The sequence below is a fragment of the Chelmon rostratus genome, chromosome 3, assembly GCF_017976325.1.
Source record: "Chelmon rostratus isolate fCheRos1 chromosome 3, fCheRos1.pri, whole genome shotgun sequence".
Classification (NCBI taxonomy): Eukaryota; Metazoa; Chordata; class Actinopteri; order Chaetodontiformes; family Chaetodontidae; genus Chelmon; species Chelmon rostratus.
The window spans coordinates 2140281-2157639 of NC_055660.1; the positions used below are offsets into that span (position 1 = coordinate 2140281).

Below are 17359 nucleotides of genomic sequence, written 5' to 3' on the forward strand. Positions count from 1 at the left end.
GTTGTTCCCAATATTTCTGGTTTCTGAACTCTTGCAAAGAAGAAACAGAGCCCTGCCCACTTGGGGCCTCTTGTCACATTTCAGATGTCTTTGAGTTGTTAGCATTTCCACTTTTCCTCCTCTCACATGGTTTCATTTAAAAAACATTTTGGGGCCCAAGAAATAAAATTATCCATTATTTTGCCAGAAAGCAAATATTAGGGAAAAGTTGAAACTACAATTACAAATTTCTGCAGCAGAACTTTGTTTTCCCTTCTTTCCTCCCTCATTAATCATCTCATGACCCCTCACACTCATATGGAGGCCCGACCCCCACGTTGGGAGTCACTGCGTTAAACACCAAATAACTGCAATACCTCAATAGGATGCGGATACAACAGTAAAATACTGCGTACACACTGATGCATCAGTATTAGTATGCAAGTGATAATACTTCTGGACTTTTGCTTAACTAACATATTGAGTGGAGGTCTTTTACCTGTAATGAAGGATTCTTCCATCACTGCAACTGATGTGATTTATTAAAATGTGAGCTAACAAAGAGAGACCTCATCTGCTCGACCTGCGTTGCAGGATGCATTTAAACGCAGTATTTGACTTATTTTCCTTGTTTTTTTCTCTTCTGCCACTTCCTGCAGAACGAATCACTGCTGTGATGCTCTTATAATCGCAGGGTGAAAGTCCGTTCCTGAACTCCGGGCACCTCGCAGGCTGACGAAACGTTTGAGAATGACCAACAGACCCAGTGGCAGGAGGGCAACATGTCGCCAAGCATCCAACCACATGTTTCCTGCGGTCAACCAAACTCTCTTCATATGTTCAAGAATTTTTACTCAGGACTTTCTCAGAGTCTGGCTTTGCTCAGGATCAGAATGTGCTTCCTCGCTAAATGAAGACATACAGATTGATCGAAGCATGAGACAAATAAAAGCCGTCTTTCTGCCACAATCATCCCAAAACTGACGGCCGTCATCATCGGCGTGTTTTTCTGACCCGAAACTTCCCGCACAGATGCACAAGTCCATGTGATAAACTCATGAAGCCGGCGGGCTTCAGAGGACTTTCTTTCTCTGCCACAGTGAATGATATGAGCCATACAAACCCAAATTACATTTATGATTTACGCCGTGCCAATGCGGGCACCAAATCAAAGCCTTCCACTGAATCGTTTAGCATATTTACTTAGCTGGCAGCTTCATGGGCAGTGAAACCTGTCTGTGTGAACTCCTTCATTTGTATTTTCTGCTGACACACGCTGGAAAGTGCAGAGCCAGTGACAGTCACTCTCTCATTAGCAGGTTTTTGGTGGAGACTCCAGAGCCCGTGGGTGGCCTGGAGCGGGAGAAAAGCGCTTTCTGTCGGTATCTACCTCTTCTTTCCATGGAGACCCGAAGTCTCCAGTCACCCTGAATGTACCCTTTCCAGTGTCTGCGCAGATAAAAAGCCATCCAATATTTCAGCAAAAAGAAACCTTATCCAAACAAAGGTAGGGTAGAGTCATTACTTTCAATCAAAAGCACATGTGAAAAAAACCAAGTGGACACTCGCTGGATTGAAAACACAACCTTGTAAAGTGCAGAGCTCAGAGTTTGGTGCTGAATAATTATTGCAGGTTTCTGCTCTTTACTGTCCAGGAATGTGAGAAAGTGATTTATTGTCTCTCTCACCACCTTAAATTGAAAAAAGGTAATAAAATATCCATCAAAGCTGAGCGCACATGGTGGAAAAGTCCTTAATAATTTCTTTTAGACGACGTTGCCTCTATTATAAGAAGAAGACAAAGAGGGAAAAAACAGAGGAAGGAGATAATGGTGTAAATGGGTATACCTTGAGGAGCCTGCACCTTTTTTTAAATACAAATATTGAACATCTGGTGAACACATTTACATAAGAGGTCACTCCCAGTCTTTTCCACATAGTCTGTAAAATAAGCTAATGACTAATGGGAAAAATTGAATATGTATTATTAAATGATTTATAGAGGACTTACAGAGAGACAACAAATTAAACCCAGCAGCTATTTAACAACAAGACTCTTGTACAGAAGAATATAATATGTCCTCTGGTCATTTCATAGTAGCACCAGATGTGTGAGCTAAAGAATTTTTACTTACTGATCGCAGCGAGTGGAGCTTATCTTGGCATGCTGGTTGCTCTGTAATGTAAATGTGTACTGACAGTGAGGCTGGAAAAGTTACTGCACAAAGCTTGTAAATCACAAATAATATTGCAGCAGATATATCGTAGCGCCGCAGCAGCTTCTGGGGGCCACGTTAACCTCACATCTGGTTCAAAGTGCATTTACAACAATGTGAAGAAAAGGCTCAAAGAGGCGGCGTTACTGCGACGACCGATTTCAACAGCTTTCTGTCTGTTCAACATTTTTTGTCGTTTGCTGCATGAAAAGTTAAAGTGAAATATAAAAAGTTCCCTGGCCAATAAATAAAAACTTGTTTTCTGACCATAATGAGACACGCTGAGGAGAACAATGGCGGCCCCACAACGATGCTGCTGCATTTGATGTTTTTGCAAATTGCACGTCTCCTGTTAGAGATGATGGAAAAAATATGTCACTCTCTTGGGAACAGTGAAACCAGGACCCGGCGAGGTTGTATAATAATGTTCTAAAAATTGTGAGTTTTGTCTACAAAGGGACCTCTCGGAGAGCTTTCAGCACATCGTCTGAAGTGGCGAGGACAGCGATTGCACTCAAAGATGTAGTTAAGAATCCCCAAATTTCTATTTAATCATATTCAACATATCATACGCAGTAAAGCAATATAAGTGGTCTCCACCTAACCAAACATATCCTGCACATTTTTCCTGTAAGAGGATCATATCAAAGCTTCTTGTCTATAGATCACATCTGCAAAGCATCAGCCTGTAATGGCTCTCATGAAGTCTTATTTGTACTCATGAAAACATCTCAAATGCAGACGCAGTCGGTCGGCGGTTGAAGTGACCCTTGACCTGTTTCGGGATTTACTGCATCAGACCGACTCCAGAATTAATTTTAAATCAGGATTATTTCATCTTGAATTATATGGTCAGTTGACGGGGTAGTTTACATAAACTCACCTTCATTTTCAGGGTTAAGAGCTCTGCTCATCTCGCATGAGCGCTGCGAGATTTATGGGTTTGGTTCTGTGTTACTTATGGAATAAATTCATTATCATTATGCTGGAGTGACCATAGCCGCTAATAGAATTTAGCTCAATTAATAATGTTTATTTAGGCCCATATTTTCTGAATTGACAGAAACAGAATATATGAGAACTTGGAGTGGTTCCTGTATTCGTGTGTTTTGTTGTGGTCTGCAGTGACCTTGGTGGTGCTCCGTTGGAACAAAGTGATGTGCTTCCAGGTTTTTTCCAAACTTTAATTGTTGTGTATTTAGCTGTGTGTATTTAATGCTATGGAGTTACCCGGCGCTCATATGGAGCTCCGTTTTGTTTGTCTCGTGCATGCATACGACAACACAAACATACATTCCTGCCAACGGGTTCATGTTGTTCCGCTGATCCACGAGCGATGGTCGCACGCCAGGAAACGGCGACAAAACACAAGAAAGCAGAAGACTGGCTGGCGAGTAAACATGGATGTAAACAAGGCAAAAAATCAGCTTTTCACATGTTTTCAGAGGAAGGACAAACATTGAACAACACATTTGTTCGACCTCGAGGACACAGACAGTCTGTTCTGCACCTTTAATATCTGAAGCCGAGTTTTCAGCAGCTTTAATGTCCAGATAAACCAGCTGCAGCTCATTGTTCTGAGTGTCGGAAAAAGTCAAACCTTCCTCTTTATCACTTTAACTTTATTATTAGTTAGCATTTCTCCCTCACTGTACCCTGGTTTCACCTCCCATCTTGCATGATTCAACATAACGTGACAGGAAATAACCAGTCAGGTGTAGCCAGTGATACAAAATACATTCTTTTATTCATTCATCACTGTAAATACACAAAACAAATCAAAGTATTAACACAAACAATATTTAGTGGGATATAAATCTTGACACCATTTACACGCCATTTACACAAACTATTTTGGAAAATAATGTGCTTGTCTCTACTTTTGGATTTACCCTTTTGATGCATCCAGTCCATAACGTCAGTCAAAGCTATCTACGCCGTTCCCTTTGTCTACACACACAGCTTTTACCGCTTCACTACATTATTTAGAGTCTATCCAGCTGTGCTCGTCCCATTTCATCCCTCGTTACTCTTCTCACCTAGATCATTTTGCTGCAACGTTTAAGATTCATATTTTTATTATATGTACACGATATACACTGATTCTTAAATACACTTTCATTGTTTCCAATCTATTTACAATATAAGAGCTTATTGATAAATGGTTACAAAATATGTGTAGTTGATGCTCTAAAAACATTAAAGCAAAAAGAGGCAAACATGATATTATATTGACTATGTAGGTAAGGAGTGGTTGTTTAAAGAAGTTGTACGGGGGGGGGGGGGCTTTGCCTCACCTCCAGTACAATAAAACTACACAGTATTTCATGAGAAGAAAGAATGCAGTCATGCTTGAGAAACAGGAAAATAAACAGGGCTGCGTGCCAGCAACAAAACGTTGATTCAAACTGCGATTCTCTTTGAACACTTCAGCTTTACGGAGCGTTTTTGTAACTCTAATCAATCTTCTCGCGTCTCCTTTCCTACTGGCTTTGTAAACGGAAAAAATTGCACTTCCATCGTATCCTTGAATCCCGTTCATGTGATTGGAAAAGCAGAACCGTCCTCCGCTAGGTCTGCAGCAGAGCACGACTGCACCTCAGTGCGAACTGTTCTAACCCACACAGTTGTATCACAATGGACTGCAGCTGTATCTGACAGATCAAACGAGGTTTCCACGACGGACACAATACATTATCTCTCTTCTTGTGGCTGAAAATCGAGCTAATGTCCCAGATGAAACTCATCACTCTGATGGAAATGTTCTTGCATTCTTTGGTTTTAAGAGCATAATGCTTCGCGCCGGAGTCTCGGGATGCTGTTACAGTACACAAGTCGAGCGCTGGAGTAAACAGTGTGTGCAATTAGTTCCTCATATGATATGAGCGGTGTTTGGTGGGTCTGGACATCGTTACTGGCTGTCAATGTCTTGCGTAGGAATAGTTGAATTCTTCAAGACTTAAACAACATGAGGAGGGAGATTCAGAGATCTGACGACACAGACGAGACATGAAGGCAAAATTCAGATCCGGTAAAGAAACGCTGGAGTTTGGTAAAGTTTGTACTGCGCGCTGCAAATATGGCTTGTCTGTAAATAGTCTATCTGTCTTATTATTATACGTTGAAGCTCGTTGAAAGACGGCTACGTCTGTCGCCTCCATCTGGAGAAGGTCCACACCTATCACAGCATCTACCGGCTAACTTCGTGGCTCCCTGAATGTCGTGTAAAAAGTTTGTCGTATTTGTGAGCAAGCACACCATGAACTCTCTGATCTCTCGAGCCCACGAGATGTGTGTGCGCTTGTGTGTGTGTGTGTGTGTGTGTGTGTGTGTGTGAGGGTGCGTGTTTGTATGTGGGTGCAGGGATGGACCACTCACAGTAAACACATTAAAGCAATCCCATTTGCTCTCCGCTTGCCGAATAGCGAGCTTGAACCCACACAGTCTGTTCTGTCTCTTGTTAGTCTCTGTCTTTTACTCCTTTCAATACAGCCACAACCCATCCTTTAAAAAACTTTCCCTGGCAGATGGAGACAGAGGCCTCTACGCCGACAGCAGCTGCCTGCACTTTAGATCTTCTGGCACATGTGGAGCCTGGACTTGGACGAGGAGGTGGCGTCTTTCCACACCTTGCAGGAAAGGCCCTTGGCACAGTCGCAGCGCTGGAAGATTTCCAAGCCGTGAGAACCTTTCTTCCTCTGCTTGGTGCACACCTCTCCCTGCCTCAGCACCGGCTTGCAGATTTTGGTCCAGAAATGGCGGGCGCAGCAGTAGCCCTCCGAACAATCGGACGAGCGCAGGCAAGGGTCGCCCTCGTGCCCTAAAAGAGGAAGAGGAGACACGGCTGATCAGTGGGGATCAGCGGACTATACAGAACATCTCCAAGCAGTATATGACTCTGTTATATGTAGAAATAAAAAACCAAATGCTCCATCAGACACATAAAAGAGCAGCATGAAATTATAAACCATCCAGCATCTTGCAGCTATAGTGCAGTTAAATAAAGCAAAGGAAATGTATCATTATTGTTCATTAAGCTGTTATGTTTTCCATACGGATAAGTTTATGCAACCCTTTCTTCACGTTTCAGTTCAGGCTGCATTATGTGTGGCCACGTCAGAGACAAAAGAAATGCATGGAGCTGTCAACATAAATCAAGCAAACAATTTGCTTATTCTGTATATTAACCATATCGTCCCATCTGGAATTGGTCTGATATTTTGGCAGGAGTTTAGCATTACTCTTACCAGTGCATAATTACTGCAATTTTGTCGTGCAGTTTTGTTTTTTTTTTCTCAGCAACACTTTTAAACGTGCATCACCTCTTGCCAACAGAGTCGTCCCGTATCGCTGACAAAACCACACTTTGCTGATTAGTTATTTCACTATGAAGCTCCGGCCATCAGCGTGATGGACTGCTAAGCCTGACTGCTTGTTCACTGCTTTAACACCGCCGATCCTCCTGGTGGATTTTCTCAAGCACTGACTTGCATAAGGCCATTATAATGTCATAATGTTTAAGGAGAGGGAGTGAGTCAAGCACAAATAAAAGTAAATGGCCTTATTTATAGCAACTTTAAGTAGTGCTGCTATTTTCCCATTGATTTTAGCGCTGCAGCCCGCTGTCTTGAGGGTGCATTTAGAGTTGAGTTATTTAAGTGTCTCATTAAATGTATGGCTTTATGGACGGGCCTTTACATTAACTTAAACAAGGCGACATGAACGCTAAGCAGGGGGCTCAGAGAGCTATTGGCTATAATTGTGCCAAACCTGCATTCTGCGGTTTTCACTTGTGTATCATACAATGTGTGCTGTCAATGAAAGTGTTTGTATGGCTTTATGTAGGTGCAGAAACAGCAAGAGCATTGTGGTTTCTTCCAGGCTCCCCATGCTGTGCTTTGGGCTTACAGACAGTGACATATGAGCAGAGGGGTAATTATCAACATAGTTTGTGGACTGGCGTCGCCCATGAACTCTGTAGGACACGCAGACAGTGAGGACGACAGCAGAAGAGGGGGAAAAAACCAACAGCGACAGTGTCTCGAGGGGGCAGGGTTTCCATGTTATAAACATGACTTCAGATCTTACCTTTCAGAGAATGCTTCGCGTGCGCCTTCCCACTCTTCCTCCAGTTCTGCTCCTTGGTGGAGAGTTTGTTATGCTCGTCCAAAGCTGAGATGTGAGGCGACAGCACACTCTCAGAGATTGGGACACAAATATCTGCAGACGGAAACAGAACGGACGAACACGAAGGTCAAACATGACTGAAAAAGGCGGCGTGTTAAAAGATCGGCTCAGTGTGCGATTGGCTTGTGTTTGCGTTTGTTAAACGAAGCTTTTTTCAGCTCCAACTCCAACTGTGAAGGCAGGTAAACTCCTGTACAGCACCTTCCAATCCAGAATGTGACGGTGATTCCTGACCTCTGGGCATCAATTTACCAAAGTTAAACCACAGTTAGAAGCCTGTGTTCAACATTATTTGAATGCATCGGCTCCTTCATTAAGTCTCTGCGTTAGACGCTGTTTGTGAAGTGTGTTTGTGCGTCAGGTGCGTACAGTTACTGCAGCGGTTCCCGGGACAGCACATGGCATCTCGATGGCAGCGCTTCTTCCTCCTGCGGCAGGTGAGGCAGCGGGACGGAGCCTGTTGAGGGCTGTGGCAGTAGCTTCCCACGCTGCACTCCTTATCGTTGCTGCACGGATACACCTGCTGAGGAAAAACACGCACGCGCTCAGTCTGTGAAAACGGATATTTACTGTGGCTGCGACAGACGGTACGCTGCACGTACATTTATCATCATTCCAGTGATATCAGCTTTTAAAACGTCAGAATCAACAGCTCCTGAATCTGAAAACTGTAAACCATGAGATCCACGTCTGTCGACAGCACAGAGCGCTAACGCAGTGACACACCTGCTCACATTACCTCAAAGGTAAATGTCCCTTTTTGTGAACAACACACATCGCTCAGGAGGCCACTCTCTGGAAAGATGTCATGGACTGGGAGTGGACATGCCCCTCCCATCGCCACACTGACCCTGAAAGGCTGCGTTCAGCATTAAATGTCACAGAACAGCCCCTTTCGATTGGGAAATGGACCTTCTTGGAGTCATAAACCAATGTGCCCCCCCTCCACTCAAAAATATGTTGCTCCTACAGTTGAATGTTTGTGCTTCACTCACTGAAAATCCAGTTTCAAGGGGCGGGCCTATGAGCATGATTTGTGACATCACTAATAGTTGTGAGCCAATCCCGATCCAATATTCAATTTACTCAAGTGTGATGTCATATTTGAATAATCATAGATTCAGAAAGAGTCATTTTAGGGATTTTAACAAGATAATACAGCAAAAAAAAACAGAAACCGTCAAAGTAAAGCATTTTATAAACATGTTAAAACACGTCTGGAGGGAATCTTTCACTAAATGAGGCTCATATTTGATGGTAGTGAGTCTGTATTTCCCACACAAGCTCATCAGCTACGTCCACAAAATGTCGACCTAATTTTCAGAGCGCCTGATGCAGAAGCCACCGTCGTTAAAGAGAAGGAACATGGAGGATTTTGTTGGTCACAGCCCAGCAAACCTCTACTTACGCAGACCAAACACAATAACTGCATTCCTTCTAATTCCAGTCCATGCACCTCAGGTCGCAAAGTTTAAATTCAAGCAGTTAACAAGCCAAATAAAACCCTTGTTATGTTCAGGTTAGAGGTCTTTGGAGAGCAGAAAATCAGAGGGCCCAGCCCAACAGAAACAGAGTCATGGTGGGTGCACACCTTCTCGTCCACACCAGCTCTTAAATTGCTGCGTAATTTAGTCAGAATGCCGTGCAAAGTTTTAGTTGGACCAAAACCAGGGCTTAAAAAAAGACTCGCTTAAAGCCCAATTTAAGTGAAATTCATCATGTTGGAAAATTACATTTTAGATTATCAACACTGCATTTTGTCAAGGAGGGAGTCAGCCCAAGAATATGCAATAAGTTTTGCATCAGTGCCACACGAACGTGTATGTTCTAACCGAGAACTGTGACGGATGCTTTGGACGTCCTGTTACTGTAAAAGTCATTTTGTAGTGAATCAAAGGTTTCCTGGCTGCTTACTCATTGTGAACAGATTGAGAACTGAAAATATCGTTGTTTCCGGAAAGAGACGTTGCTGTTAAGTATTACAAATGTAATTTCTGCTGTTTTGGACATGAAAACCAAATGCCATTCACCCTCACTGGTGGCAGAAGTCTCGGCAGCGTGCGGAGATCTGAAGTCTCGGCAAATTAAGCCAAAACTCTCTTCAAGGCCAGATACCATTGGGGGTAAGTGGGAAAATATGTCGGTTGTTTTTGGGTGTACTGACTTCAGGCTGTGGTGCCTGGACAACATGCTGTCGGGATTAACATGTCATGTCATTTTTTTCAGGTCCCAGACAATAGAGCCATTAGTTTACAAACCAAGAAAAACCACTTGAGTTGCCCTCCATGTCTTTCAAAGCGTTCAGTCTTAATGAGTCTACAGACATGACTGAGGGGGGATCGCTGATCACTGCTAATCCCGCTCCATTAGCGTGGTTTCTCATTTAGTGTTCCTTGTTTATACACTGAAAGTTTGATATTCTGTTGTCCAGCAAAGCACCATGAAGAACCTTTAAGTCTTTACTGACTCACGCTAGAAAAGCCCCCACCTCAACAAACACAGCATTCAACTGTCCACAGCAGCGAGACGAACAATTAAATCCGAGCTCACTTTTTCCATAACAAGTGTGTGCACCGGTGGGGAGTTTCGCTGCAGCCGCTGTCTTGATATAATCCCTTGCACATGCGAATCCCGTCGCCGTCGGTCTTGGAGCAGGAGCAAAGCGCTTCGACATAAATCGCATCGCAAATCAAATGAACTCCGCAGACAAATGCAATAATGTCACACATTTGTACCGAACTCATCGAGAGAGGGACATTTCGAGCAGCTGCAGCAGAGCGTCGGTCCTCTGGCTCGAGTCCACATCCGCTGAGTGAGACACAACACAGGTCGGGCCACTGTGTTTCTCCAAATCTGCACATCTTTATCTGATTTTAAACCACTCAGCTTGATTTCAGGCGATTGTTATCGCGCGGGATGGGCCGAGTTGTCGGACATTTGCGCAACACAACACCTATTCAGAGCAGATCAGCAGAAATGAGCGGGACGTGATCTCTGCCTGCGTGAATTATGTCCAGCGCAGACTGACATTAGAACAACATGTTTGGCTGGCACACCACCACCGGCACCACAACCACATTTTAGCTGGCACTGCACTGACAGATCTGATTTAGTGTGGCTTACCACTGACAAACATGGAACAATAAACATGAGAATGAACAAGGAAGAGATTTAAAATCATTACAGCCGCAATAAATAGCTAACTCCATTTGGGGTACAAAGGTCAGCCGTGGGGGGCCGTCGTGTCCAAAAATACAGACAAACCTAAATGTTCACTTAAAAAAAGAAAAAGAAAGTCAGCTCTGAATCACATCAGTATTTCAGCACATTTAAAGCTGCTACTTGACGTGCTCGCACTCCAGAAAGTGAACAAGATTAAACTTGCTGGACGGACGCCACACCGACGTTCTCAGGCTGGAAACACATGGAGGCAATGATACAGGCACAGAAAAATGAGCAGGAATATTAAACCGAATGCTCATTAATCATTATGACAGAGTCTCATAATGCAGATGCTTAATGTGTCGATGAAAGTAACAAAGCCCCGATGTTTGATGGATTGTGAATATTTCTTAATTACTACTGTGCTCTCAGAGTGTTCAGAGGCCTCGCTTTAAAGGGACAAGACCGGTTTACTACTCAGCAGCTGGACAACGTCTTCTGTGGTCCTGGAGAAACACACGAGACAGTAATCCTGGTGATGCCATTAGCGTTGTCCTGGCTTGGGGTTTTTTGGGTTTCAGGTAGGATCTAATACAGACGCCATCGAGTTGCATTATGAGACGAGCAGGAGCCAAGATTTTGACCGTTCCTTTTAAAAGCTCTCTCTCGTCTGTCCTCTGATGTCCTCTTTCACAAACACACAGAAAAAATAACTCACCTCCTGAGACAAGAGGCAATTAGCCTATCTTAGCATAAAGACTGGAAGCGAGGGGGGAGCTGGCTATATCTTCAGAAACATGCCCACCAGCACCTCTAAAGCTCACTAATAAACTTCACGTTTCTCCTTTGTTGAATGTGTAAATTCTGGACCCGCCCCGCCCTGCAGCCTCCTCCCCACTCAGAGGCGCCCAGCAGACGGCTAAACCGTGGCCGGGTTCTTCTGTGCTGAGCTGTGGCTGCTGTACTTTTGAACCAGGCTAGCCAATAATGCTAAGCTAAGCTAATCACCGCCAAGCTCCAGTTCTGTTTTTCATACAGACATTAGAGCAGTATCGACCTTGTCTAAGTCCGGACAGGAGAGTGAAACTCAAAGCCCACCTAATAGGTTTTAATCACGTCTCAGGATTCCTCAGCTGTGTAAAGTCGAGGCTTTTTTTTAGCAGCTTTCAACCTCGCCAGGGTTTTTTTTCTGTCTCGATGTCGACATTGTACACACGTTGCCATGGACTGTTTGTATAATCACAGCTGAGGAGGGAAATATGCTGGAAATATGGTCTGAGGAGGAGTTCAAGAAAGTGCAGCGGGAGTTTTCACCCTGACATGAAAAATGTGCTGTTATCTAAATATGGAGACAAATGGACTCGGCCACGTGCGGCCGTGCTTCATTCTACCTGCTCTGATTCCTATCTGCCTCTCTGGCCGGCAGGCTTGGATCAATTACAGCGCACAGTGCATATTGAGGGGGGAGAGGAGAGAAAGAAGAACGGAGCTCACCTCTTCCATCACGGCTCAAACCGCAAGACAGCCCTTTGAAACCCAATGATACGAGGCCGACCCCCCCCCGATCGCGGCCGATAATCTGGCCTTATCTTGTCATGTTTTAAAACGCCTCATTCGCAGCTTCTGAGGGACGGCGCTTCATTTGGATGCATCTCATTCATCTCGCATCTCTCCCTCTCTGCTGCTCCCTTATTTTTCCCTGGATGGCCTTCACACATAAAAGCGCGGCCCTGGATCCCGCGCAGGAAGTGGGCTGAAAATTGTGTACTCCGCAGCCTCTGCTGGAATGCTGGTGAGACGATAAAGGAAGAGACAGACAGCGCCATAAGGGAAGCCCCCGGCCCGTCTCGTGCTGCTCTCGTGCTGGTTAAGCGCCGTGGCTTTGAAGAGGAACCTCAAGTGTGCGGGAGCAACAATCTACAAGGGATTTACTGCAGGATATACAAGGCTTTGAACCCTTCCCCCCGGTCCCTTATTTACCTCTGCAGAGTCATTCCAAAGTGCTGATATAATTCGAAGGAAGTGCCTTGTAATGCATAAAAATAACACAAGTATGTCTCCTCTGCTTAGTTTGAGTCTGAGGGTTTAAAAGTTAGGAACAGTATGGAAATTACTGGGATGGTGAGGGGGGGGCTGAGCCTTATGTTTTCGTTTCCCAGCATTATTAATGTTTTCTTTGAGCTCTCCCGCTGACTTACAGAAAAAGTGCATTGAGCAGCAGCTGGACTTCCATTGTTTTCATCTGAGGCCAAAGCACAAAAATCTACAATAACTCTGAAGCGGAGGACCTCTTGGCACACACACATGGCCGCACTTCTTGAGCGCCGTGTTTGCACTTGACCTTCGGAGATCAGGCACACAACCCGAAGCTGTGAACGGTGTTAATGAGAGGCAGGGGGCCTTCCAGAGTCAAATAAACGATGTCACTGAACAAACAAACTTCATATGCCCTGAAAGCACAGACAGCCGGTATCAGATAACATAGAGATGGCTGCGCACGAGTCACTGGTACAAACCACGTCTTCAAAAACATCTTGGCGTCTTTCATCACTCAAAACACATGTGTTTATGGGCATGTCCCTTTGACTGCTCGAATCCAAAGTCTCCAAAAACTAGACCCTCCTTAAGTTAAGTATACATTCAGAGTTGATGTTACTCATCGGACAGGCGCACAGTCAGCGTGCATGACTGCCATCTTCAAAGACTATCAAAGGAAAAGGGGAAAGCTCTTGACGGTAATCTAGGAGGTGTGCTGCTCTAAAAGGTGTAATCCTGCGGAATGAGAGGTGCGCAGGTCTCCTCTCTCATTAACAGGTCCAATTACAGTAAAGGAGGTTTCCACAGGAGGCCCCTAATGGCTCCGGTGCGGGGCCCTCACAGCGCCCGAGGGACCCGCAGACCGGGACGGGAGACTGAAGCACAAACCGAGCCGAGCGCTAACAAGCGCTCACGCCTTTTCTCTCTCCTTCTCAGCTCATTAGGATCACTTAACAGTCATTTTGGGTTAAAGCGGGGGCCGGGCAGCGCTGAGAAAGAGAGAGAAAGGACTTTTATAGGCCGAGGCCTCAGAGATCGCTTGTTAAAATAATCTCTGTCTCGAGTCAAATGAAGCAACAAGTTAAGGCCGGCCGACCGGCAGCTGATGTTTTGCAGACACGTACTGCATGAATGCCGCCACGCTGTCGGTTCCCTTGTGGGATCAGAGGTTACAGCGGCGAGCACGGCCTGCCCGTGCTATCCATTTCTGTTGGTTCCCTTCCAAGGAGCCAACGGTGCCACCCACGAGCGCCGGCTGTCAAGGACTAAGAGGCGCACGTCTTGGTTTTGCCGGTTTTACTCCAGTCCGGTTGACGTGAAGAGGGTGAGACAAAGCGCTCAGCAGCTCGCCAACGGATAGCCAAAACCTGACCCTGGTTTGTGTGTGATTAATGTGACCCGTATCGCCAAATGTTGTCAGCAACTACAGGAAATAAAAGCACATTAAGCTGTCAAATGCTTCCTACAACCAAAGGCTTTGAGCAGCGTCTCTAATCTGACGGATAAAACACCAAATTACACCCTTGTTTCCTGCTGCAGCGGCTCTTCTCCGCAGGGTAGCTGGACTCGCTCCCTCCATGATTTGCTGCATTAGAATGTAATCCAATGAGGGCAATTTGGGGGGAAATTTCTTGTAATTTTCTGAATTTGCTTTAACTTTGAGAGATTTTCAGGCCCCCAAAGGGCTGCCTCACACCACGTCTATTCTTGTGTTTCACCGCAGGGTTTGAACAAAAAGCCAGCGGTGGCGAATATTTGACGTTTCTCACTCACAGAACTGGCGAGCTCTCGATCGCTCACCTCCTGAACACTACCGAAAGTTCGCCGGAGGTGTGAAAATGTGCCAGCCATTCCTCACCAAATGCAACAAACTCAGCAGCACGACAGCTTGACCGTAAATCTGCATGCAGGATATCGCCATCGAGGTTTCCCATTATGCAGATGCCAGAGGAGTAATTCGAGCTGATGCGTGCCCATTTTCCAAACTTACACTTGAGCCTTAATCAGCAGTCATTCACTTCACAAATGCAGACGAGGGTGAAAACATTTTGGGGTGCCTGCTGTGAACCGCTTCAGAAAGAAAACGACTCGGTGATGTGCCATTTTGTGACCCGTTTCACGTCATTCATCAGAAATACAAGAGGATCTAAGGCTGAGTTACTGCAGCTGTGTGCTCCCTGTGATCACTCCTGGACTAAACGCATGGCACACTTTGCCACTACAGCCTCGTGAAGAGAGCAGACATGTTATCTTTGATTTATTCTGCTCATAAATGACCACTGTATGATGAGATGCAGTGGGTCAGCGCGGTTTGCCTGCCAGCGTCAAGCCGCATATCTGGCCAAGGCTGAGCTGTGGCTGTTACTTTACAACGCTGGAAAACCTCCTGGCAGCCAGAACACACACACACACACACACACACGTATACATATCCCCATGCTGCTATAAATGCTATTAGCAATCTTCATTTGAACATACTACACCATGACATTTCTCTTTTGTAACAGTATGGTGGTCTCTGCACACACATATTGTTTCCCCTCAGTCCACTCATCCAAACCGCTCCAGATTATTGCAATGGCAAAGATGTAAGCAGGCGTTCAAATTGAGGTCTGGCAGAGTTGCTTGAGGTTGGGTCTCCACACTCCGCAGAGGAGAGAAAGTGGCTTTCCCATAATTTCTCCTGTCTGAGCTGGATGTCAGAGCGCCGCTCTCAGCACTGCGCGCTTCACCGATGTCCAACACTATCACGGCTGCAAGTGATATTACAGACGGCTGAACGGGCCAAATGTAAACACAAGCTGGCGTTAAATCTAGAGGGCGAGAGCACGGGGAAAGTGAGCACCAGCGCATTGAGCTGTTTCTGTGAGCTGCGGTACAGACTGCTGTGGGGGACGGAGATGTGGCAGTGCCATCTGCTGCTCAGAAAGATACTGTGAGGAGTCAACAGCAGCTCTGAGCTCCACACGATCAGATGTTTACAGCGTAGAGTGAGTGGTGATCTTCACAGCAGCTCAACATTTCTTGGCGATGAAGGCCTGATTGCTTTTGTCAGTTTTTTGTTTGACTGATATGTTTCTTTTCCACACTGATATCAATTTTCCAAACCTTCCTCATAATAATCTAGAATGTCCTCTTTTTAGGAACTGTTTGGTATCCGGAGAACTTCGCTTTCCAAGCTATAAATGTGCAGCTCTAATTCCCCACTTGATAAAAATCACTCATAATGTTCACAACTTTGAATGTTTGCCAGAATAAAACCTGACAAATGTTGAACATTTCTGATCCCACGTTTGCTGTCAAACTACAGTCATGTGGTGCTTTGTTGAAACAGCAGGAACTGATAACTCTTTGAGTGGGTATTAAGTAGTTGGTAAGAGTATCCCTCAGAGGCCCCACAGCAAGAATCTCATAATCCCAGCAAGCGTCTGGACCACTTTAATGACACTGAGACCCAGACAGAAAATTACCCCAAGTGTTAACTTTTTCTCACATTTCTGGCATTAATGATTTACGGTGGAAGCGTGCTGCACCCGACTGTGGCGTCAGGTCTGAAAGGCAATTAGAGTTTATGAGGGGTCCAATCCCTGCAAGATCCAATAACGATTCACACGTGAGTGCGCGTTTTTAAGGCATGGGGCGATTTTACTTGTACACCTCAAGATAATCCACAGTTTTGGAGACGTACCGCACGATTACGCACGCTCATCTGTCGGCCCACTCTAATCTTAACCCTTAATTTTAAACCGCACTTCTTCCTTGTCGTGCTTATTAGGCTGAGCTGAGACTATTTTTAGAAGTTTTTATTACCACTAATAATAAATAATTCCCCCGGCTCTAGTCTTTATACAAAATTTCAGGCTGTGCGTAAATGTAGGGCTGACGTATCCGTTCATAAGTCCGCAGACAGTTGAATTATGAAAATTACCTGCGTAAGGATGTTATATTTCTTGGTGATCCCGCTGTGGGCAGTGGTGGAGCGGTTTGTAGCGGGTGTAGGTGTCTCTTCCGACAGAGCTGGCTTGATGGAGTTCGCCTTCGGGCGCGCCTCGGATACCTGGGATGTCCCCGTCTTCAGTGCAGCGACGAGAAACATCACGACACAGCATCTATTCCACGTTAAGACGAGCATCCTTGAAAAAAAAATACTGTAGTACCAAAAATCAAAAAAATCTGAAACACTTCAATAATCTTAACTTTGTGCCGCAAAAAATGAGGTTTCTCAATGAGAAGTGTGCGCCCGGCCAGTGTCCATGCGTCACGCCTGCCCGACTGCGATACAGAGACTAGTGATGAGGCCAAGTTTTTGTTCCTGAAAATCAGATATTGAGAGGAATGACTGCCATCGACACAGCTATCTGGAACACACAGAGAGCCCAGTGTGGAAGGGAAACAATGAAGACGTGAATCTGTTAAAACGCTGATGCTCTCAGGGTCAGAAAGAAACTTGACAAGAGGTTTCCGCTCTGTCTCTGTCTGGCTGTGAGTGAGCACTTGGTCCTGCAGCCGGGTGTTTTATGATCTCGGATACTTTCTTTTTATAGGATTCTAATGAGTTTGCTTCCTCCGCCCCTATTCACCACTGACAAAGAATGAAACTGATCTGTGTGCGGCACTGCTGCTTGCGCATTGTCGTCTCGACACCGGCACCAGGACCCCCGTTGGGAGAAAGCTATAAAATTATACACTGTGTACTTTAACTGGTCGCTGACCCTTTTTACTGCGAGGCGTTTGGGCGCGTAGGAAATGGAAAGAAGTCCGGGTGAGGCTGTTCTAAA

The 17359-nt window shown here is 45.2% G+C and overlaps 1 protein-coding gene across 2 annotated transcripts; it reads right to left on the minus strand.

Moving 5' to 3' along the window:
• Nucleotides 1–3923: 3923 nt before the first annotated feature.
• Nucleotides 3924–17067, minus strand: dkk2 (dickkopf WNT signaling pathway inhibitor 2). 2 transcript variants are annotated; one of them, XM_041933686.1, is made up of 4 exons: nucleotides 16510–17067; nucleotides 7752–7902; nucleotides 7284–7415; nucleotides 3924–6015 (listed from the first exon to the last, which is right to left on the minus strand). In XM_041933686.1, exons 1-4 carry the CDS (start codon nucleotides 16711–16713, stop codon nucleotides 5765–5767), a joined length of 738 nt encoding a protein of 245 aa, XP_041789620.1. In that variant the 5' UTR covers nucleotides 16714–17067; the 3' UTR covers nucleotides 3924–5764. The 2 variants fall into 2 exon arrangements, with proteins under 2 accessions (XP_041789620.1, XP_041789619.1); XM_041933685.1 differs by having other exon boundaries at nucleotides 7752–7905.
• Nucleotides 17068–17359: the final 292 nt, after the last annotated feature.

Bases quoted from the DNA above. Each gene is read 5' to 3' on its own strand.
- dkk2 (XM_041933685.1), bottom strand. From the start codon at position 16,713: ATGCTCGTCTTAACGTGGAATAGATGCTGTGTCGTGATGTTTCTCGTC. The intron at 7,416-7,751 runs GTACGCACCTGA...TTCCGTCTGCAG, and splicing joins CGGGAACCGCTGCAGTAACT to ATATTTGTGTCCCAATCTCT. The intron at 6,016-7,283 runs GTAAGATCTGAA...TTCCTCTTTTAG, and splicing joins CGCGAAGCATTCTCTGAAAG to GGCACGAGGGCGACCCTTGC.